We start from the raw sequence: 21,032 nt of genomic DNA, 5'->3' as shown, positions 1-21,032 counted from the left end.
ATTACACTTAACCTTGAGGGAGCTAAAATCCAGTCTCACCCACTTAATTCACTTAGAATATGTTGATAATGGCCACAGATCAGCTGACAGGGGGTCCCTTTGTGGCTGCTGACATGGACCCAGTTGTCTCATGTATGCACTTGCAGGAGTGGGAAGCATAGTTGGTGTGGGTTCACGTGGTTGTGTTCGGGGACAGCAGGCTGTGTTTGGGGACCTTGCTTCAGAGCTAAATTAGGTGCTCAGCTAGTCTGTGCAGTGATGCAGCAACACCATCTGGATGTTGGAGTTCCCAAAAAATGCCTTTCATAGATACTTTTTCTATTCATAAATTTAATCAATTAATATTGGTAAAATTCTCAGTTTTATTTCCCAGGAATAATATTTATTTCATTTTAAAATGTTCCACAGCCTTATCTTTGCACAACATGCATCCATCTGTTATACAAATGATGAAATTGATGAACAAGCACAAAAAACATGAATATAGAGGTGTACGCAAGTGTACATTGTCTAACACTGAATACACAGATTACCACTGATAAACATTTGTATAAGTCTACAGCTTTTGATATGCTGTAGACTTGAGCTGATCTTCAATCAAGCGCGGATATGAAAAAATTCTGTACATTTGGCTTTATCTCTCCAGCAGCCTTCTATGTTCATGCATCATGTCATGCATGCTGTTTACATGTAACACATGAGCAGGCCTCCGAAATCACTCCATCTCTCAGACAGAAAGTGGTGCAGCTTCCCCTCTAGGTCTGGTATATTGTAACTATATGGCGGAAACTAATCGATTGAATGAGGCATGACACTGACCTGTCAATCAAGCCTAGCCTGGGACTGTACAGAGGAGGACTGACAAGTCTGTCATACCATATTTTAAGGTGAATTTCTCAAGATTTGATCTATTTCCTCCAGACTATACCGACAGCAACTTTACGGTTTATTACACACAGATCACCACAGAAAAGACTGTGTTGTCTTACTGGGGGGAAAAAGCTGCTTATGCAGTAGTGTTTGTGCAACTGAAGACATACCAGCACATGAAATTTCTACCAAAACCTCTTGTGTTGGTGCCTATGGAATATTTATGATTAGGTTTATTGGCAAGTGTTCCCGGGCTGTGAAAAATGCAAACCATTGGTAAAACAGGGTGAAAGACCCCAAAGGAGTTATTACACGAGTCAGCGGCTCTGTCATATCAGGAAGCACAAACAGGGAATAATTTAAAAGGCAAACAGCTGCTGCACAGCTTATACATGAATCAATCCCCTACTTCAGCTTAATGTTTGCATTGCAGGTGAACAGTTACTATGACTGGGGGACATTTCTTTCACAGTTTGTCTGATTGGTGCACCATGGCTTTACTTGGTGTGGAATATTAGCTGGGCAACATCTACAGTGAATGTTATACATTTCTGTTGCTCTGCTGCAATGTTATTTCCACAGTTTGTACGTGGGGGTTGGGGGGTGTGTGCGTGTGTGTCTGAGGTTAGTTACTCTTGGGGAAGTGTAACCAGGAAGAATACACCAAATCTTTTCTATTCCTCCAGCAAACAAAATGGATTTCATTATTATGATTTAAAAAAATTCCACGAAAGACTGATTAACAATAAGCTGATTAACCTTTTACTTTTTAAAACACCCTTAAACAACTTTAGAATTTTTTAACATAATGCTCAGTATAAAAGGGTGAAATTTCTCTCATAGTTGCGAAACTATGCATCCTTGATCTAACGTAGCTTTGTCCTTGGCCTCTATTAAAAAAAAGAAAAATTGAAAGTTCTTTCAATGCACTTATCAAAGATCCTTGTAGAGCTATTGTGTAACATTTGAGCCCTGTCTGTCTATTCCTACTACTCCAACTCCTGCGGCTGGCCTTGTCTGCCAACTTGTCATCCCAGGAAGACAAAGACATGCCTTTGTTCAGTCCTCTTTAATTTGAAGGGAAAAGAAAAGGGATGGGGAAATTTGGAGAGAATCCAATGAAATAGTGCAGGCAATGCAGGTTGATGTTTGTCAAGATAGAGGGCATTTTTAATAAAAAGGCCCTCTTGTGCCGGAGTGTAATTCATCAAAAAAAGCTCCACTCCTCTGTCTAGTCTGGGCAGGAAAATACGAATAAGGCGAAAATCCTGCGATAATGTCACATAGACCCTCCATTACTAAGATGAACGGTGCTACAGAGGAAAAAAACAACAAGAAAAAAAACAAAAAAACAATGTCATGCGTGACATGTAAGGAGATTATTGTGTTCTACTTCTCAATCTAACGATCAAACTGGTTTATTTTGTGTGTAGGCAGACTAAACAATCTGAAATTATGCATGCTTCATGCAAACCATTTTACTGCGACTGATCTAAGAAAGTGTGGTAGATATCTCGTACTGAGGAGTCTTATCTGTCTTAAACCAAAGATACTTAATGAGACTTTGTTGTGTTTGAGAAGTGACTTCTGTGATGTAGTTGTTACAACAAAAAGTTGTAGAAATTCCCTGGATTGGCAAATGAGGAAGGCCAGAGGCAATGCCAGAGACGTGCAAGAGGTAACGCTAGGTGCACATGAAGTGGTTCCTCCATGATTTGAAAAGTAAATAGGACCATTGTTCTCTCAGCAGCCATTTATCACGCACAGAGTCATACTGCAATATGAGCCAGCTTAGCAGATGAACTTGTTTGCAGAGGTTATAGCGGAACGGTAGAAAAGTGAGGGCAGAAGGGAAAGGCGTAATGTGGTTTTCTGATTGTACTACTCAATTAGGATAGCAGTGGGGGCCGTAACTATACACATAAGGCATGTGGAAATATTGGCAACATTATTTGTAAAGAGAAGAGGCTCTAGTAATATGGTAATTAGTTAAATTAAGAAAACATGATACAGTAATCATAAACTATTGTGTCAAAGAGGTGTGCCTCTGCTGTAACAGCTACAGGCAGGTGAGGTAAGATTTAGATGAGAGAAGAGAGAGAGAAAAAAAAAAGTCAAACGGAGAGAGGAAGGGAGGAGAAGAGGAGGGGGCAGGGGAGGGGTGCATACCAACCTCCTGCCAGCTCCAATTACCAGTGTGAGTGGAGCGTGGCAGCTAGGGCGATGGGTCTAATCAGAGCCCTGCTGAAAGAGACCCGTCCCTGTCCTCCTGTCCCACTGGGAGGCTGCTGGAGCTCAATCCCACACTAACGTCAGCCAGCGTTTTTCCCTCAACCCAAACATACTCATCGCAATGGGGGAAAACACTCCAGACACCCCATCCCCTTCATAACAGGGGAGCCCTGACATAGTGCCACAAGATACAACAGTTCTGCATAAAAAATGCCTGCCTCTTTTCCATCGCAGTGTACCCTGGTATCTCCTTCCTCCTTATACTCTCAAGTGAATAAAGCGGTGAGTGACATGTTCTGCCCTGAATGTTTTAAGTGAGGGTTTCACCAGAGAATGGCTCCCATACAATCATGAAACATACAGGGGAAGCACATGTCTGGGAATATTCATGAGAAAACACCACTACAACATCAAGAGGAGTGGTGTGTATACGTATAAGCTGCCCACAAGCAGCTCGCCTCATTCTGTATCAATAGTTAATCTAATTCAGCATCAACGTGTGCCATCAAAAATTAAGGTGATACAGTGAGATGCTCTTAAGTTATTTAGCTTATACATCTGAGCTGATCTCATTTCAAGCAAGAAATAAAAGGTCTTATGATCTCCATGTGTGCCTGTTGCCAAGTGATGGATGACAACAATTAAAGGTGATGTCTCCTTTGATAATGCGAACCAAAGAACCACAGTGGCAACACAGCCACTTGCCTCATGAAATATTACAGCTCTAAAATCTACCCTTTTAAAACGTACATCAGTGCACTGTCTTTATAGGTAAAAAAAAAAGGTTTATGCAGTTCTAGAGAATATGAAGGCCATTTTAGTGTTTTATTCACCTTAGTGTGAGGATGTATAGCATGTAGCTTTTAACTGATTGCTAAAAGTTTGAATCTATTTTCTTTAGATTGTGAGGCGCAAGAAGTACAAAGACTACAGTCTCAGTCTTCCCTGTGTTTGACTGCTAAACCCTTTTAATTATTCACCTTTCTGCTAGTCCAAGCTGTGAGGGAAACTAAATATAGAGCAATAAGTGTTGTCTTTGTCTAAACTGGTCTTGAGTCAATCTGGCACTGAAAAGCAGACGAGCCGTCTGCATCTCAACAAAGCGCATGGCCTGCGGCTGTCTCTAGCCAAGAACATCGTCAAGCCATTTGCATCTGCCTGAGACACGGAAGTGTGTGAGAAGTGTCGGCAGCAGCAGGAGGTGCAAACAGAAAGCCAAAGCTAACATGTGCGCCACTGAAAGAACTCTATGAATAGTTGGATTGCTGATGGTGTGTAAAACATTCAGCAAGTTCACTTGGAAAATGTTTAACTGCCAAGGATTTATGAGGAACAAAAAGGTAATGGTGGTGTTACACTCTGGACATAAGAGCATTTACATTTACATTAACAATAAGCCATTACAGCTGCCGTTATTAACATTTCCTGTGGTTCAATAAGTGTATATGCTTGATAAGTGTGGTACTACTTGAAGGTGTTTCTTTCTGAAATCCTGTGACATTCAGTCAGCAACTAATGGGCCCCACAGAAAGGCAGACAGACCCGACTGGTATTCATGTAACTGCTTCAGCGCTTTTGACTTGCAAAACATCGGAGGGCAAGGAGTTTTCTCACATGTTCTGCCATGAAGGGCATGTGAGCAAGACCCTCCTGCTCTTCAGAGAAATACTAGTTGGCAGAGCTCCCACTGCAGAGGTCTCCTCAGCAGGGATGACACGGCACACCCCAACATCAAAGACCCGGCAAGGAGGCCATTGATGTAATACTGTTGTAATGACATGAAAATGGTGAAAATCTCCATGGAAAAGGATGGGGAGACAGAAAAACAAAGACAACAAGATGCAAAATTCCAAAAGAATTCTTTTCACAGATGGACCTGAGTCGATATGAACAGTGACGTAGTTGACGATTGCACAACAGCTTGTTATCAGACAGATAAGTCTATTTACTACAGTTAGGATTAGGCAGCAGGGAAATGAATGCAAATGTACAATGTGCTTTGAAATGTGTATTGAAATACGTCCGCACATCTTGTCAAGCCTGTTGTCTCTGGCACGCTATCTCCTAGACCAGGTGTTATGGTAGTTGCTATGGAGATAGCAGCGCATCAAACAAACAGTCCTGCATATGAACTGCACGCACAGACACACCTGCACGCAACAGACCATCACAAAAACACAGCCATAATAAAAACACTGCTAATGTGGCTGTTAATACACCCAGTACCTACAAGCTAGTGGTCGTATCAGTGCGCTGTTATTCTGCTGTTTATCCAAGTGTACTTGGAGTAAAAGACTGTAATGCATGCCATGACCTTTGAAATAATACACTTTTTTGTCTGGCTGAGCAGAACATTTGGCCTTACTTCCTCGCTTACGGACAGATAATCAATAACAGTCATCTAACCCCCCCCCCCCACAATTCTTTCCTTTCCTCCCTCTCTTTTTATCATTTCTCTCTCTCCACTTTCCTATTTATCTCTACTTCTCCCTCTTTCTCCTATCTGATATCATACTTCCACTGTCGTCAGTATGATGTATGGCCCTGCCAGATGCCCCGCGCCTGTTATTTATGCTGCAGCGCACCGGTTAGTACATAACCGTGGCCTCCGACCCATTACTGCAACCCAAGGGTGGTCTTCTGAATTCACATGGTTATGCTGACCGAGTCACCTTGTGGGACAAGCACGGCTGCACAGAATCACATCCTCCATTAACTACGCTATATGAGTAGCACAGCTGTAGGCTTTCATTTTGAGATTACAGCTCTACTTCTTGCCTTGTGGTCCTACTAACAGGAGTTTGATTGAAGACCCTTGAGATTATGGTATTACGAAGTACACGGTTTGTCGTTTACTACTCATTTTAATGTAACTGCCTCTAAGATGGAAAAACCTCAGGGCTCATGCTACATTTCTGTGGTAATGTGATGTGGCTAATAAGGCAGGTTATTCCTCCAGGTGTCTTGGAAAAAAAAGAACAAGGACAGGACCAAAAATCAGGAAGCGTGACGATTAATGAAATGGGTCTACAAAAGGAAGCGGAGCGGCGGTTTGCAAATAAATGAATTAATTGATCCTCTCCACAACTCAAATTAATCATCGGCAGAGCTTTATTGTGACATGTTTAGTGTAATTACGCCAGATAGGATGGCTTTTATGAGTTCTGAGAAAGGCAGTGGATGTAGTGGAATGTGGCAGGTTCTGTTAATTAAATCCTCACTGGCTGGGCTCCTGTGACAGCCTTTACTTATTCTCTCAGTCAGAGATAATGAATAATACACAGAGTCTGTGAGTCCATGTCGACAGCCTCAACTTTGATTATGTAGGGGTTTGCAGAAGTGATGGGTGCTCACTACTATCACATTGTGGCATGACCTGCTGGTCGCTCACATCGAAGGAAGCAAGATGCCATAATTTTGTTAATGCTGGTGAACAATGGCAAAAAGGCAAGAGAACACGACCTTCGAACAAACCTTGATTGATAGTTGGTACAAATCTGTGGTTATAGTGAGCAGTGATGTATAGTACACACCTATAACAAAGCTGAGCATACCATTGAATCTTTTTATGGTCATTTTCTGTAGTTGGTTTGATCTTGGTTCTAACCTCGCCTGAAAACTGCTTTTGCCAAAAGTGACAGTCAATAAATGGGTGACCACAAAAATTTAAATGGTTCTGTTGTTACTTTACAAATGATAAAAGAACAAATAAGTGCTCCTAACTACTGAACATGCCCCGACACTGTGAGTGTTAGAAGGGTAGACCTGTGTCTGAGCTTGCTTGCTCACTCAACCTTCCCTTACAAAACAGGTTAAAAATGTTGATGCAGATGTAATGTGTGTAAAATCAACAGTCCCTTTGACAGCTGTAAGCAGACCAATCAACTACAACCTTGAAAAACACAGCTTAGCAGCTAGGACTATGCCTCTTAAACACGAGAAAAATGTCAAGCTTAAAGCCAAGCTGTAAGGGTGATAGTGAGTCAAGCCGTTCTCCCCTACCTTCTATGGCCCAGTGGGCAAGCCAAGAGGGCTTGGTGTGTAAATGTGTGAGGAAAAGGGGTCAGGGTGAAAGGACTCCCATTAGCCAGCTCATTGAGTGTAGGTATTAGAACCCCGTTGACATGTAGCGGGCCCATCCATCCATAGCCAGTCAGGGCCTGGGGAGCCGTTGACTCACTGGCCTGCAGAGCTATAAGGTGGACCTTGCTCTTTACCTGCAGGGGTAAAGGCCCCAGGCTTCATTATTAACAAATTAAAGGAAGAAACATTGCAGGTGCTTTTTTCTTTTCTTTTTTGCATTGCCCATGTATTTTTTACTTTATTTATAGAAATAAAAAAATGCACAATGTGAAGCATATCCTAGGTACTAGTAGGAGGACCCCCTCAAAAACAAACAGTGCATTTCAAAGGGTTTATCCTTTCATTAAATTTGAAGTAAATAAATACAAGTCTAGCAAATAATAGTTGTAACTTTTGATGAGAACATATAAGTGATGTGTTCCCTTTGTCATTTTTGAGGTGTTGTGTTGTACAGAATAAATTAGGGTGGGCAGAAAAAACACCATTAAAATCAATGCAATTCAACACATCTAAAAATGTCTAAAAATAACAATAGAGGCAAATCAATTTGTAAAGCTGTTATATTAGATTGTTAATTGTCTTCCATTGTACAGAGATTTCTATTTTTCTGGTGTGAGTGTTGTCTCATCTTTGGTTATGTATGACTCAGACGAACAGAGACAGCTTTTGGTTTTACCAACATCAAAGCATGTGCATGAAATCATCTATACTTAACTGCAGTGTGCAATTATGAATTATGACTAATAAAATAAACCAATTGTCAGATATCTATGAAATCAAATGTAATTTTACTTTCAATGTCCATAATCCACATTTAGCTCAAAGTCCAAAGTATTGCCACTACACAAAGTCAGATTTAATATGGATTCTTTCTGTAAAGGAAAAAAGTAATTTCTCGCAATGAGTTCTGTACATTTTCAAAAATAATTTCTGCTTTTATCAGCTGCTCAGAAAATTATATTAAACATTCCAGCGCAATTCTGATTTACAATTTATGTTACTACGGTTTTCCTGTGCAATGGAGAGGAAATCAAATGTAACAACCCTCTTGATTAAGTGTTGGATTTGAAAAGCGCAAAGGGCACAAAGACTGGAGAACAGGTCAACAGTAGCTGAGCATAAACCACTTTTAACTCAAGTAAGAAGAACAGAATGAAGCAATAAACAAAATGATTTAATGCAAAATTAGATTATAGCCGTCTGTAGGGTTCAGAGCACTCAGGTATGAGGAAGCGTTTGACTTGCATTTAACCCCTCAAATATCAATATGATTCAGAAGCACATCTGTGAGTGACAGTTTCCATCACCCTCTGTGTTTATATTCACTGAGATCGCTTAGATTCCTAGAAAAATGTTATTGGATCTTCACATTCATATGCTGGACTCTCTCCCCCTGATAGCCTCTTGTCTGGTTTAGAGTGAAGAATGACACTCCAATAAAAACTTTACAGCAGAATTCTCAGTTCAGATCTTCAGGAGTAAGAGTATATAAATGTAGGGACCAACAAAAAACTTAATTAATACTGCGCAAAAAGGCAATTAACATGGCCTGGCGTCTGAGGAAGGAAGTGTGTCAGTCCGAATGCACGCATGGTGAAACACAACTGATAATCACATCGGACATGGTCTCACAAATAAGTGTTCAGTAAAATCTGTAATTGAATAATGAAAGCCTGTTGCAGCTGTTTGTAGCAGATACTTAATAGCAGATGTCAATTCATGGATATCACTTTCTGTTCCTGACAATGTGCAGATATTAACAGATGCGTATGTCTTGTCACATCTCCAATATCTCCTGAAACCCAGAGACAACATCCAGATGAGGAGTTCAATGTGTCCTGACAATCAACAATGGCCGTAAATTCAAGTATAAAACATTGACAGGCAGCAGCTCTGCTCGAAATAAATGTATGACTGCAGCCAGAAACAACAATGTTTTCATGTGCAGCACTGTGCAGCACAAGTATTGACATATTAACAGGAACGCCTATGGAATACTGTGCAGTCCAGTAGAACAACTCTGCAATGAGGACTACCACTGGGTAGCTAATAATATTAAAGAAAAGATGCACATTTTTATGGCTATTGCTACTGGTGTTATCATGGATGCATACACATGACGTATTATGAAATGTTACTGTTTTATTTTCTCACTGTGGTCTCCAAAAACAAAGGCAATATTCATTGCAGGGCTGTTACAAGACAATGGTAGAGGATTTGGTGTCAAAGCAAAAAGCAAAAGCGCCTATGTTGCAATGTTTCACATTTAAACCCAGTGCCAAAAGCGAACCTGATGAAATTAATGAGGCAATTTGCAAACTTTGTGTGATGACGGTGACAGCATCAGGAGGTAACACTTCTAATCTACAGATATTGAGCCAACACATGTCTTTTCTTGTAAAAATGGTGGGAATGGTGTAATCTGTCACACGGGTGGTGTCACTAGTTTGTTACCCGGTGGGAAAATTTCAACACTGTGGCATCGCTAACATAATTGGTTTAAGTCTACCAAGAGGAATGGTTTTGATGCCTTCCCTAAAACACAGGCGTTGGTATCAGCATCATCAATGAAGCAGATGATACTAACGGGAAGAATTCCATCAATATTCATTTTGCCATTTTCTTGCTCCAGCTTTGTGTCGTTGGGAGTCTGAGCAAATGTGTTCTCTGCTGACGGGTTAAAGCACTCACACTCACTAGCCCACTTAAAATAGAATAAATATATCCCAGCATTAGCCTTTCCTGAAAACATCAGGAAGTTGAATTTCAACAATTTAGAAAGAGGTGGGAAGTAGCAAAAAGCTGTAATGATCAAGTCACTTTTAAAAAACCATTCTAATTCACCACCAGTGCTAAGAAAAACAAAAAATAAGACTACATTTTGCAGTATTTCGCATACAATTAAACATCTCACTCTACTGGTTCTCCTACACTCTATCAACCACTTTTTGCTGGATTTTTTGTTTTATTCATTGACCCCTCTCCCTCCTCCTCTCTCTCTCTCTGTTCTTTCTGTCTCTATCCCCTGAGGCCATAGACGTGATCAGCACTGACGCTGCAGACATACCAGACATCGCAGTCTTTACAGATGCAGCTTGCCAAAAGCATGGAGCAATTGATGGACAAGTACAGACGATAAAATGTTCCCTCAAAGGAAGAATGACTCCATCCAGATGTCTCACATATAACATGAAAAATGTAGTACAGTGTCAAATCTCAAGGGACACATCAAGGAACCAGGGTCAGGTAACTGAAAATGTGAAGTTGGTTATCAATTATAGCACATCCATCCTAAATTATTTACCTTCACACTGAAGATAATAACCTTAAGAGGTCATTTCAATTTTTGAAAATCTGCTTCCTGGCTGATTTTTTTTTTTTTTTATAATGTTAATTTATTGATCACAAACTGAGCTACTAGCAAAAGGTCAGGTCCACAACAAACTGACAGGAATTCTTGAAGCCTTAATGTCTTGCTCAAGGACACTTCAGCAGGGTGGCTGTTGCTGATTAAAGCCACAAAACCCACATAACAGCACGCACTTCCACCTCTGAAAATGTGTGTGCAAGGATGCAGAGACAGAGTGTCTGGGACATCATAGCTTGATGCTTATATTTTACGTTGTGATTTGCTCACCTCTAAAATCTAGACTAACTATTTGTCTGTATTATTGTGCATCGAACAAATGATTAGCTGAGAGGGGAGAATGTCCGGTGGCAATCGTTTGGTAAAAATAAAAAGGAAAGATTTCTTTTCTTTATTATTATTAAACTTATTTTCTGGCTCACTTTTATTCTTTTCAGGGTTATTTTCTGGGAGAACAGGTTTCTGTTTGTGTTTCTTCTTAATTTCCTGTGCATTCTGTCAAAGAGGAAGAGAAGCAGACACACTATAATGTTGTCCAACCTAAAAATCTATTTGTCCTCCTTATAATGCCCAAGTCCTTGGAAGTAAGGGTGTGGGGATGCAGATTGGGTGGCCAGCGGAGTGATTTCACCCTGCCATATTGTGTAAGTCCTTGAGAGAAGCATGCAAAGACAGATGCAGTTTGTATCTGTCAGCCTGGATATGATCTACGACGTTGGGCCTCCAGCCAGCAGATGGTGGGAGAAATTAAATCTGTGACACAGACCGTCACAATGGAGCTCAGAAATACAGTAGGGGAGGTACACCTGAAGATCAGTGTGTGTGAGTGAGTGAGTGAATGAGTGCGTGCGTGCGTGTTGGTGAAGGAGCATGTCCCTGCATGGTTCTGTGTGCGTGCAAGTAGGTTCCTCTGTTTTTCTTTTGCATGTTTTGACAAATAACAGCCCGACTAATATGGAAGCCAAACCTGTTTGACCAAAACTAAAACCTAAACCTTCACACTCTACAACATTTATCATCAACAACCTACAGTATTTAATGTTAAACATGAACTGACCTCTCACCTTCTTCAACAGCATGAGGGAACAGCTATTAAAATGGCAGCATGAACATTACAAAAACCCACCAGCACTCAAAGAGTGAATCAGAGAGAGTGGAAAAGTAATGTGGGGGAATGGCAGTTACACAACAGACCTTATTTTGGTCATTGTGGATGATTTGAATAGCGCAAAGGAAAGGAGAGGATTAAGTTGTCGGAGAAGCAGGGCTCGGTATTAAATCATTCCGATATAGCTTCTGTATGTATTTATCTTGCCTGGGAAGAGGAGCAATGAGATTTCTATGCTGTTTATTCAGTCAGGTTTGTTGTCCGCACTTGCCTGGCTCCTGAGATATTTATTACTGGCATTGTGTCGCAGTCATTTTCTGCCTCTGCACCAGGGACTATAATGCATGCCAAGCAAATAAAGGCCTTTTCTAACTGGTGAGGCTGTAATTTGTTTACTGCCACCAAACACAGGAGCACTACTGTAAATACAGTCAACACAGTAAAGCTGAGAATGTGTATTAAATTCCATTTTGAAATTTTTCAAAGTGGGTTCAAACACTGATGAGTTTCAACACTGCGGTATAATTATGGCCTCTATTCCCATCTTAAAATTGGAGAGGCGTATAATAGACTCATATGGCAGAAATCTATTAAAATTACAAGGGGCTGTATCACTCTAAAGTTTGATGTTTGACATGTTTTCACCAAGCAAAGGACTATTTTCTTTTCAACTCGAGGAGCTTTGAATTTTTGCATATTTCTTGCTTGACCTTTCCAAAAAATTACTTTTTTTCCCCCCTCAACACTACATGTTCAGAAAAGGAGTTGCCAGGGAACTTCAAAAAAAGGTGTGCAGCTGGTCTGAAGGAGAACCTTTCTAATTCACACTCTGACAGCAAAGGATTCCAGTAATGATGAAGCTTTTGATCTGGTACCATTAGATAACATTCCTCCTTTCCAGAGACAGGTCCGCTGTCTCCCAAAAGACAAGAGAATGTTCTCCAGCACAGCAGAGAAGTCACAGAGTATACCTAGATTCTGCTCATATTTGAGGAATCTTCTCAAGTCACAGAGAGCTCTGCCGCTATCAGTTTGACATTTTCATGCTTGCTTTAGCCTTTTATTTTGGAGGAATTTTAGCTGAAACTATTCCCAGAGAAACTTCAGTGGGTGAATGTAATCAGATAAGGGTCAAGACTTTCACTTTCCTGGGATATTTGATTACTACAACCACTTTGGCTGCAGTTACGATTTCTACCTGTCAACACTTGTATTCTTGCTTTGAAAATATATAAGTAATGCAGGCCAAACAGTATCGTGAGCCATTTTGTGTTCATGCCATAAAAGGAAATAAAAGCAGCGCTTGTGTTTGCACAGTGTATTTTCTCTTTGATATGTGCCCTCCAATTAAATGTTTGTGTTGAATCCACTTGCTAACTTAAGTTCGAAAATATGACTTACTATATCTAATCTACAAATCACAGTCTGTCTCTGACCTTTCCCAGGAACTGTCAATGTTGCAATTCTCTGAATGCTGATAAGAGGCCAACTGAAACCATCATGTACCTTTAAGGATTTTGCTTGAAGCAATTTCATTGGAAGTTGGTGCTGGTTTTGGAGAAAACCTGTCAGCTTCAATTTGTGCAAACAATCACTCTATCTATTGCACCACAGAGCCCTATCAGTTTTATCATCACCATTAGTGTTGTGACATGGTTTTGACACCACCTTAGTCATTTCTTGATCTGAGTCATTGCATTTTACATGCTCATCAAATGTTAACAGCGATGAAAATATGAACTATTGCCTTGACATAGAGAAGTGGCAGCGCACTGCATTTAAGACTGATGTTGTGAGCCGAGATGTCTTTTCCGGCCAGCAGTAGTTTATTTCATACATCACCGAGACAAGCACCATTTACCTGGACATTTACTGAGGCAGTTCAATTCAAGAGGGGTGCTCAAGGTCAGAACATTGGCATCGTTACCCAAGTAATGAGTCATTGTCCCCTCTGGTCATCTCTCTATACTACTACCCTACGACGTCATACCACGTAGAGTGAGGGGTAGAGACATAGAAATAAAAGTTATAGAGACAAGACAGGAGAAATAGAAGTAAAAGAGAGGAGAAGAGAAACGAGCATGAGAGAGTGACCGCAACGATACTGCTCCATCACAACTCCCCCTCTGGTCTCAGCATAGTTTGCATCATTATTTAACCATACAGGTCAGAGCTGCACACGGCTCACTGACTCTCTCTCTCTTACACACACCGAGTCCAGGCAGGATTGTACAGTTGATAAGTAATTTTGCATGTAGACCATGATTCAAAGCAACAGTGAGAAGTTGATTATAGCCGAGGATCCTCAGATGATGTTGTTGAAACAATAAATAAACTTTTCATTCTACCTATCTCTGTGTTTGTACGTATGTATGCGTGTGCGTGGATGTATGTCTCTCTCTCTCTCTCTCTCACGCGCACACACACAATGAAGAATGGCTGAGCTGACTTTGGGTCTGTATGTAAGTCTCAGTGGAGTGACCTCTCAGGCGGGGGCGTGAGAACCGCCACGAACAAAGAGCGGGGCTGTTACAGCGTGACAGAATTACAGAGTGACTCAAGACTCATGACTGCAAAAGTGCTAAAGCCCAACACGGCTGTACTGAATGCATGCCTTAGCAGCTCCACGCAGGTAAACTATACAGTGACAGCACCGGCTTCGATCATCCGCTCAGGTTGTGTAAAAGAGAGCGGGACCATTCGTCACCAACAGACCTAACATCTTTTGTGGATATAAATCCGCAGGTCCAGTGTGATTAGTATATTAATCTATATACAGCCTGAATTTTCTATAAAAAAGTTGCGTAACGTTCATCTTAGTCATTATTTGACAGCAACATTGACTCAGAAAGTGCAGGAACTGCCAGTGAAGTGAACCTAAAATATAAAATGTGAAAGATCGTTGAATAAATCACTACTTTTGACACAGCACGTGTTTTTATGCAAAGAGATATTCCTTGAAGGGATTCCTTGAAGAGACGTTACATAAGAATTTGGCAAAACTGACACAATATTAATGTAGATGCAGTGAATTAGGCTAAAAAAAAAAAAAAAAAAAAAAAAAAAAAACCACAAGAAAGTGATCCAGACGGTATAACGCACTTCAGAAACTTGATATTTTCCTTTATAAACTACAGCCTCCCTTTGAGCACAATGAAAGCATCTGTAAAGCTGCAGCAGTTTGACTGTCATAATCCATATTTTGCAGGATTGGCATAACAAAATTAAGAGCCAGTATATGAAATAATCATAATTAATGCTCGACCTTCCTTTGCTTTGCTAAAACCTATAATCCAGATCGACTTAGTGGTATAATGACTTCACCATTCTCACACTCTCTCTGGATAGGGGTGCTCAATGTGCTGTATTATGACAACTTCATGTGGATGCAAAGTCACATGCACTTTAAGTCATGGGGTGGGCTTTTCTTTTTGGAATGAAAAACGGGAAGTTTTTGCTGGGTTTTTCATGGAGTCATTGGGGAAGGTTGAGTGAGATGTGGCACGTTTTTTCAGCAATCCTCAGCTTTATTTTTCTTTACATATTCACACCTGGAGAGCTACCTGGGGTTTCTCAGTCACTTTCTTCAGATTTCATCATTGGGTCCAAGATTCGACACTGCAACACTCTGACGTGACACCCACTTCTCAACCCTTCAGGCTACCACCGGCCCATTAAGGGGGCGGATCATTAGTCTCCGTCTGTTTCGTGCTGCCCTGGTGTTTTCTTGTGTAGCGCCACTGATATGAACTTGATATATCGCCAGGCTACAAACAATAGCCTAAAAATAGAACCCAACTGATGATAATGCTCTATGATGGTGTGTGTGTGTGTGTGTGTGTGTGTGTGTGCGCGCGTGTGTTTATACCAAGTGTGTCTGTGTCAGTGAGTATGCATGAATGTGTGTATGGTTGTATGTTTGCGAGCACATATGAACATCTCTCTAAGTTGTCCAGCACATCCTCAGGGTCCTGGATGAGCAGAGTCAAGGAGTTCTTTTTGATTAAATATGATGTGTGGTTGTGTTCTTTACCAGCCTCTGTAGTTGCATTAACATAAAAAAAACAAACAAATCACAAATATTACCTAAAAGTGTGTATCTTAACTTTTGCTCCCTGATGTATTCTAATGAACACCAAAGTACACACTATGACTGTCAACTAGACTGCGTCGTAAACCGTATGTCTAACTGATGAATGCAATTACAACAATTCCAATTATTTACATTTACACTTGAATCTGTATGATGACATTTTTGAAAACTGAAGGGCAGAGAAGACTCAGAAATATCGCAGCAACAAGCCGTTACACTGGATCAGCTTATCATGATCAGTTTTGGCAGATATCTTGCTTCCAACACATACAAAACAACTTGGCATCATCCTACTGGAGTCCTGCTTCGGAAATAAATATCTGTCTCTCTTTGCTTTGCCAAGGGTTCAACAAAGACTTCAACTTCACCAGTCACTCGTTTACTTTGGCTGTCTGCCATTACACTCGGAGCAGGTAGCGTACAACTGGCTTGCTGGAGCTTGTGGGCTGAGAGCAGCTGTCCACAGTTCTTTTTTATGAACCTACATTGTTTTGGTTTGTCAGACCAAAACAACGAGCTCCAAGTGGCTCACCTCTGTGCAGACGTGCAGACTCAGGTGATGATTATCTTAGAGAATATTGCTCAATGCAGCTTTAAATAGGTGTGTGGTATGAAAAGGAAATGGTAAGTTGTGAAAATGTAAGTTTTCATTTCATTGTGAATTTCAGGATTGTATAGTAACTGTACTCGACGCCAAAACACAGTTTGGTTCCCACCCTATGTTGAAAACGTATGCAGTGAATGTATAGTTGTAAAGCGTCCCTCACATGCCATGTGTCTGTATGGTACTTGACTCTGGGGCTAGCAGCTACAACACTGAGCAAAGGATCACAAAGAGAAGACAACTTCATGCACAACACATCTGCTGGTGAGAACAGTTGCTCACTGTTGAGTAAGACTGTTGTCTGTCTTTCTAAACCACTTACCGAAGGAATCTGAACTTCGCGTTCTATTTTGCCCCTCAACACTAACACTGTGATTAATCTCATCTCATTCATGCGCGCTACATGTCATGTTAGTGCTGTTTGTTTGTGCAGGCATTCCTCTTGATACAGTGCAAAAAAATGGTAGGAAGAAAACCTTTCTTTGCAGGAGAAAAAGTCCCTTTGGGAAGATTACACAAGCCTAGCCGATGATATCATCAAATCAGCGTGGACATAGAAAAAAGGAAGGGTGGGTGTAAGAAAGATGTGATTCAAACAAGGGGATGGAAAGGCTGTGTTTGAATGAGAGGGAATCTGCTTTAATGCTAGTGTAATGGCTATAGACAGCCTTAATCCCCCCCGATAGCTAGCTGGCTGGAGCTTTTTTCCTTCAAAGTTTCTAATGAAATCAACTCCTGTGGTGACTAGCACCCACATGGCAAAATTACAATCAATTAATCATTTTAATTATTGTAATTAATATACTAGCAGGAAGCAGGAATAGCAGTAAAACAATGGAAAAACAAAACCACAGCTAATAAATCAAATATCACACATAACAAGTGACAAGTGATGGTAAAATAATAGATCAAGTAAGAGATAAAATAAGTTACAGATTAAAGAAGAAATTCATGTTCATAGCTCAGCGATATGGGGAGCAGGCTGAGCAGGGAGAGGTGCAGAACCTCTGTCCTCATAAATCACATACATTAACTCTGTGGTCAAGAGGAGGATGGTGGTGTCAAACTAGCCTGCAGGCATGGAGGGAAGCCCTATATGTGGAAAACTTCTGAAAACTGTTTATATGTCCATGTGGAGCATTTTCTCTGGATAGGCAGTTAATCACTGACTTGTAAATGTTTATTTAAGTCATATATTTGTGCCAGCAGTCATTATTCATGATAAGGATTTTGATGAGACCATTGATTAAGTTTTTAATTGATTATAACATTGCTTTGTTGTGGTAAAATATTCAAGGCCAGGGGACACATTGAGAGAGGGAAAAGCATTATAGCCAATAAATGGCAAATATTTCTTACAATATAAGTCGATTCCAGGTCATACATTTGCTGAATTGCTAAACTGTATACTACCTTATTTAAAAACGCATTCCTAGCATTTTCTCTCACCTGGTGGAATTCACATTAAGAATTATCTGCTCCACCATGACACTGCCAATACCTGGAATCCTCAGACTTAGCAAATGAAAGCTTCAAACTCCAGAAACCAGCAGCAGCAGGAAAACAAGAAGGGGTTAAAGAAAAGAGTGAGAGTAAAAGCAAGATGGAGGGGGAAACCGAGCGAGAAAAAAAAAAGACTTACCTTCAAGCACTGTAAGCTTGGCACTGGTGTTGATCTCGCCAGCACTGTTGGTGGCTGTGCACTCGTAAATGGCTTCATCTCTGTGTGTGCGCAGTGGCTGGATCCGCAGTACGGAGCCCGAACCATCATCAAACTCAATCACCTAGGAGAACCAGAGCACCGCAATGTTATTTTAGGGGCATCCTTTTCTTTTCCAAGGATATCACTTTATTGCAACATATATTCATATAATCCATTTCTACTCTCAGATTACGTAACATTTTCTTGATTTTTGTGTTTCTGATCTGAGAGATCAAAAACTTGCCAGATTTGTGGCTTTACCAAGATTTTTTTTCATGTCCTGCTGCAAAATGTAATTTTTCAGAAGTAGATATAAGCCTGTTGTCCTCACTAAAAGTGGCTAATCAAATGTTTTTTTTCCAAAACCTCCGCTTAAATACAATCCAGACATTTAGAGTAAATGATCATTTGAAATCAAATCTAAAAATACTGATACACAGCGGAACCACGAGGATCATATCAAGGAATACCAACCAAGGGAATAAACCAACAGCCCCCCTCCCTCCAGCCACCATGGCTACATTATGTTACAGAGGACACACTGATCAAAAACAGTGTGAGTTCCCACCTAATGCTCTTCCTTCTGTTCATAAGGTTCAAGAGAAGGAGGGGAAATACATCAAGGTGATGTATGGCCAGAGATGGTGGAGCTGAGGAACAGGAGGGGAAGGATGCGGGTGTGAAAAGACTGGGAGAGATGAAGCGGTCTGTATAAATCAAGATGGAAGGAGATTAAAGAGAAGGGAAGCCTGTCTGGTCTTGCATGGAGAAGGGAAGAGTTGGTGTGATATTCAATAACAGGGCATTTGATTCTGTGTGCTGCGAGAGAGTATACTTTGTGTAAATGTTGCTAATGGGTGTGCATGTGCGGATGAGTGCTTAATGAGAGGGGGTTACAACGGCAGTCTGAAGCCCACGCCTGTAATGTTTTGTCACATGAGTTGTGTTTGCGCCTGCGTATATTTATGTGTGTACATGTGGGTGTGTATGGGAGTGTTCAGAGATCTGAAAGTCACATGTAAGTGCTCACCTCAAAGCGCTGGGAGCTGACTTTCTTGCCTTTCTTCATCCAGGTGATTCTGGGTTTGGGCTCCCCGGTGGCCTGGCACACAAATGATGCAACTCCGCCCGAGATACCCGTCTGGTCCTCTGGGGATTTGACGAAACTTGGCAAGCCTGAGGAGGTGGGAGTGAAAAGGGGGGGGGGGGAAGAGATTAAAAAAAAAGAGGGAGGGGAAGAAGTCAGTGTCAGGGAAAGAGTCAAGGGAGAGTTAAAGGTGATGCTAGTGCCTGTACCATTCACGTCAGCATGTAAAACTTGGTTATCTATGAGCATCACTTTCTCCACACAAAGGTGACAGTGGAAAAACACACACAGGTGTTATTGTTCCACACACCTTCAGCTCAGTCACGAGAGAAACATGTCGTCTTTGTGTGCCTGCCTGTCACTGTTTATGCTGGATTTCTTGCCTTTGCTTTGACACACCACTTAGAACAGGGCAAAGTCAGTCAACAGACAATGAAGTTGCAATTATATCTAATGAACATGAGGGACTGTATCAAACCCAATAGAAACAAGGAAATAATCAGATGAACTCCCACCCTTCCCCAAAATGTCTGCAAGATGAAAAATCAATGAAAAGCAAGATGCTGGTAAATTAGAAACTTTGGGAGTTAATCAAGTTATTTAGCATTCAAACGGCAATTTTTGGCTTATGGGGCATTAAATGGTTGGCATGTCCTAAAATCCAAACAAGGCTTCTCCTGTGTTTTGATTCAGAAATCTTGTGTGTCCCTCTCTCTAATGTCTGTTACAACAACACAGTGGACTACCTTGGAAAACACCTCTAACCGTGGCTCCCGTGTTTGCCTTCAGGGTGTTTTTACCGAACACCACACCCAACATCATTGTTCGTAGGACAATGGCGTGCGTGTTTCAGTGACAGCCCGTCTAAGCTGACATGATGCTACAATGAGCACACCTTTGCACCATGCTATGTCTGCCATGCTTTATGCTTTATGCTTCATTTACAGTCTCAAATGTGAATAATACAAGTCTGGCTCCGACAACGCTACTCACTGTCCTTATTACCAGCTCTGTCAGCTTGTGTTTCATCTCCAGAGTCATTAAAGAGGGAGGTGGGGAACACCTAAACCGCAGTGGTGACGAACAGACCGCCCCGTGGAGACGCACACAACCGGGTGAATCATTATGCTGTGTACACAGAGGAGATGCCAGCCTTCCCTCACTGAGCACACACTGGGGAAAATTCAGCGATGGCTGCCACCATTCTTTTCTTCTTTATGTGTTCTAATATAACGCTGCTGGGAGGACGTGGGATGTGTGTGTGTGTGTGTGTGTGTGTGTGTGTGTGTGTGTGTGTGTGTGTGTGTGTGTGTGGGGGGGGGGGGGTCATGATCTAGTTAGAATAACATGGTATGAGGTTCTGATGTGGATGAGACCTTTAGTGGGCACATTCTCCAGCTCTACCTGTTATATCACCCCCCTCTGCCCTCACTTGGCTGTGGAAAGAGAGGGGTACTGGCTGTCCTTGCTCTAGGACATCGCTGCTGATGCTCTTCAAGCAATACAGCAGTGCACAATAAAAGGATGCAGGCAGTGAGGTGTGTGTGCATACATAACACTTTGATGTCAGATGCTTGTACGCATTCAAATGCAACTGGTCGGACAGACAGAGGTACTAACAGAGATATGTGGCTCCCGAAGAGAAGCTTACTGTTCAAGCAGAACAATTCATGAAATAATGATAATAATTCCTTTAGATCTTTTTCCACATTTGCACATTAACATAAATACACAGTAATATTTTGGCAGTTGTCTTATTACTTAAAACAAATTAACTGTTAAGTCATGTATTAGGCAAGGTTTGGTGTCACAAGTGATTTAAAATGACAAGGATGCAATGAGAGATACCATCTCTTCATAGCTTTTAGAAGTAAAATGCAAATATC

General features: G+C 41.2%; 1 protein-coding gene across 12 annotated transcripts in view; it reads right to left on the bottom strand.

The window, feature by feature from the left end:
- Positions 1-21,032, bottom strand: part of LOC130178562 (receptor-type tyrosine-protein phosphatase F) — a 345,850-nt gene that overhangs the window by 79,143 nt on the left and 245,675 nt on the right. For all 12 annotated transcript variants that reach the window (XM_056390906.1, XM_056390908.1, XM_056390911.1 and 9 more), the window contains 2 exons: positions 19,090-19,235; positions 18,000-18,141 (listed from right to left, as the gene is read on the bottom strand). In XM_056390906.1, coding sequence (XP_056246881.1) covers positions 18,000-18,141; positions 19,090-19,235 — 288 coding nt within the window. The remainder of the gene's footprint in view (positions 1-17,999; positions 18,142-19,089; positions 19,236-21,032) is intronic.

This window comes from Seriola aureovittata, chromosome 12 (assembly GCF_021018895.1).
Source record: "Seriola aureovittata isolate HTS-2021-v1 ecotype China chromosome 12, ASM2101889v1, whole genome shotgun sequence".
NCBI lineage: Eukaryota > Metazoa > Chordata > Actinopteri > Carangiformes > Carangidae > Seriola > Seriola aureovittata.
This window is presented reverse-complemented; position numbering and strand designations above follow the sequence as displayed.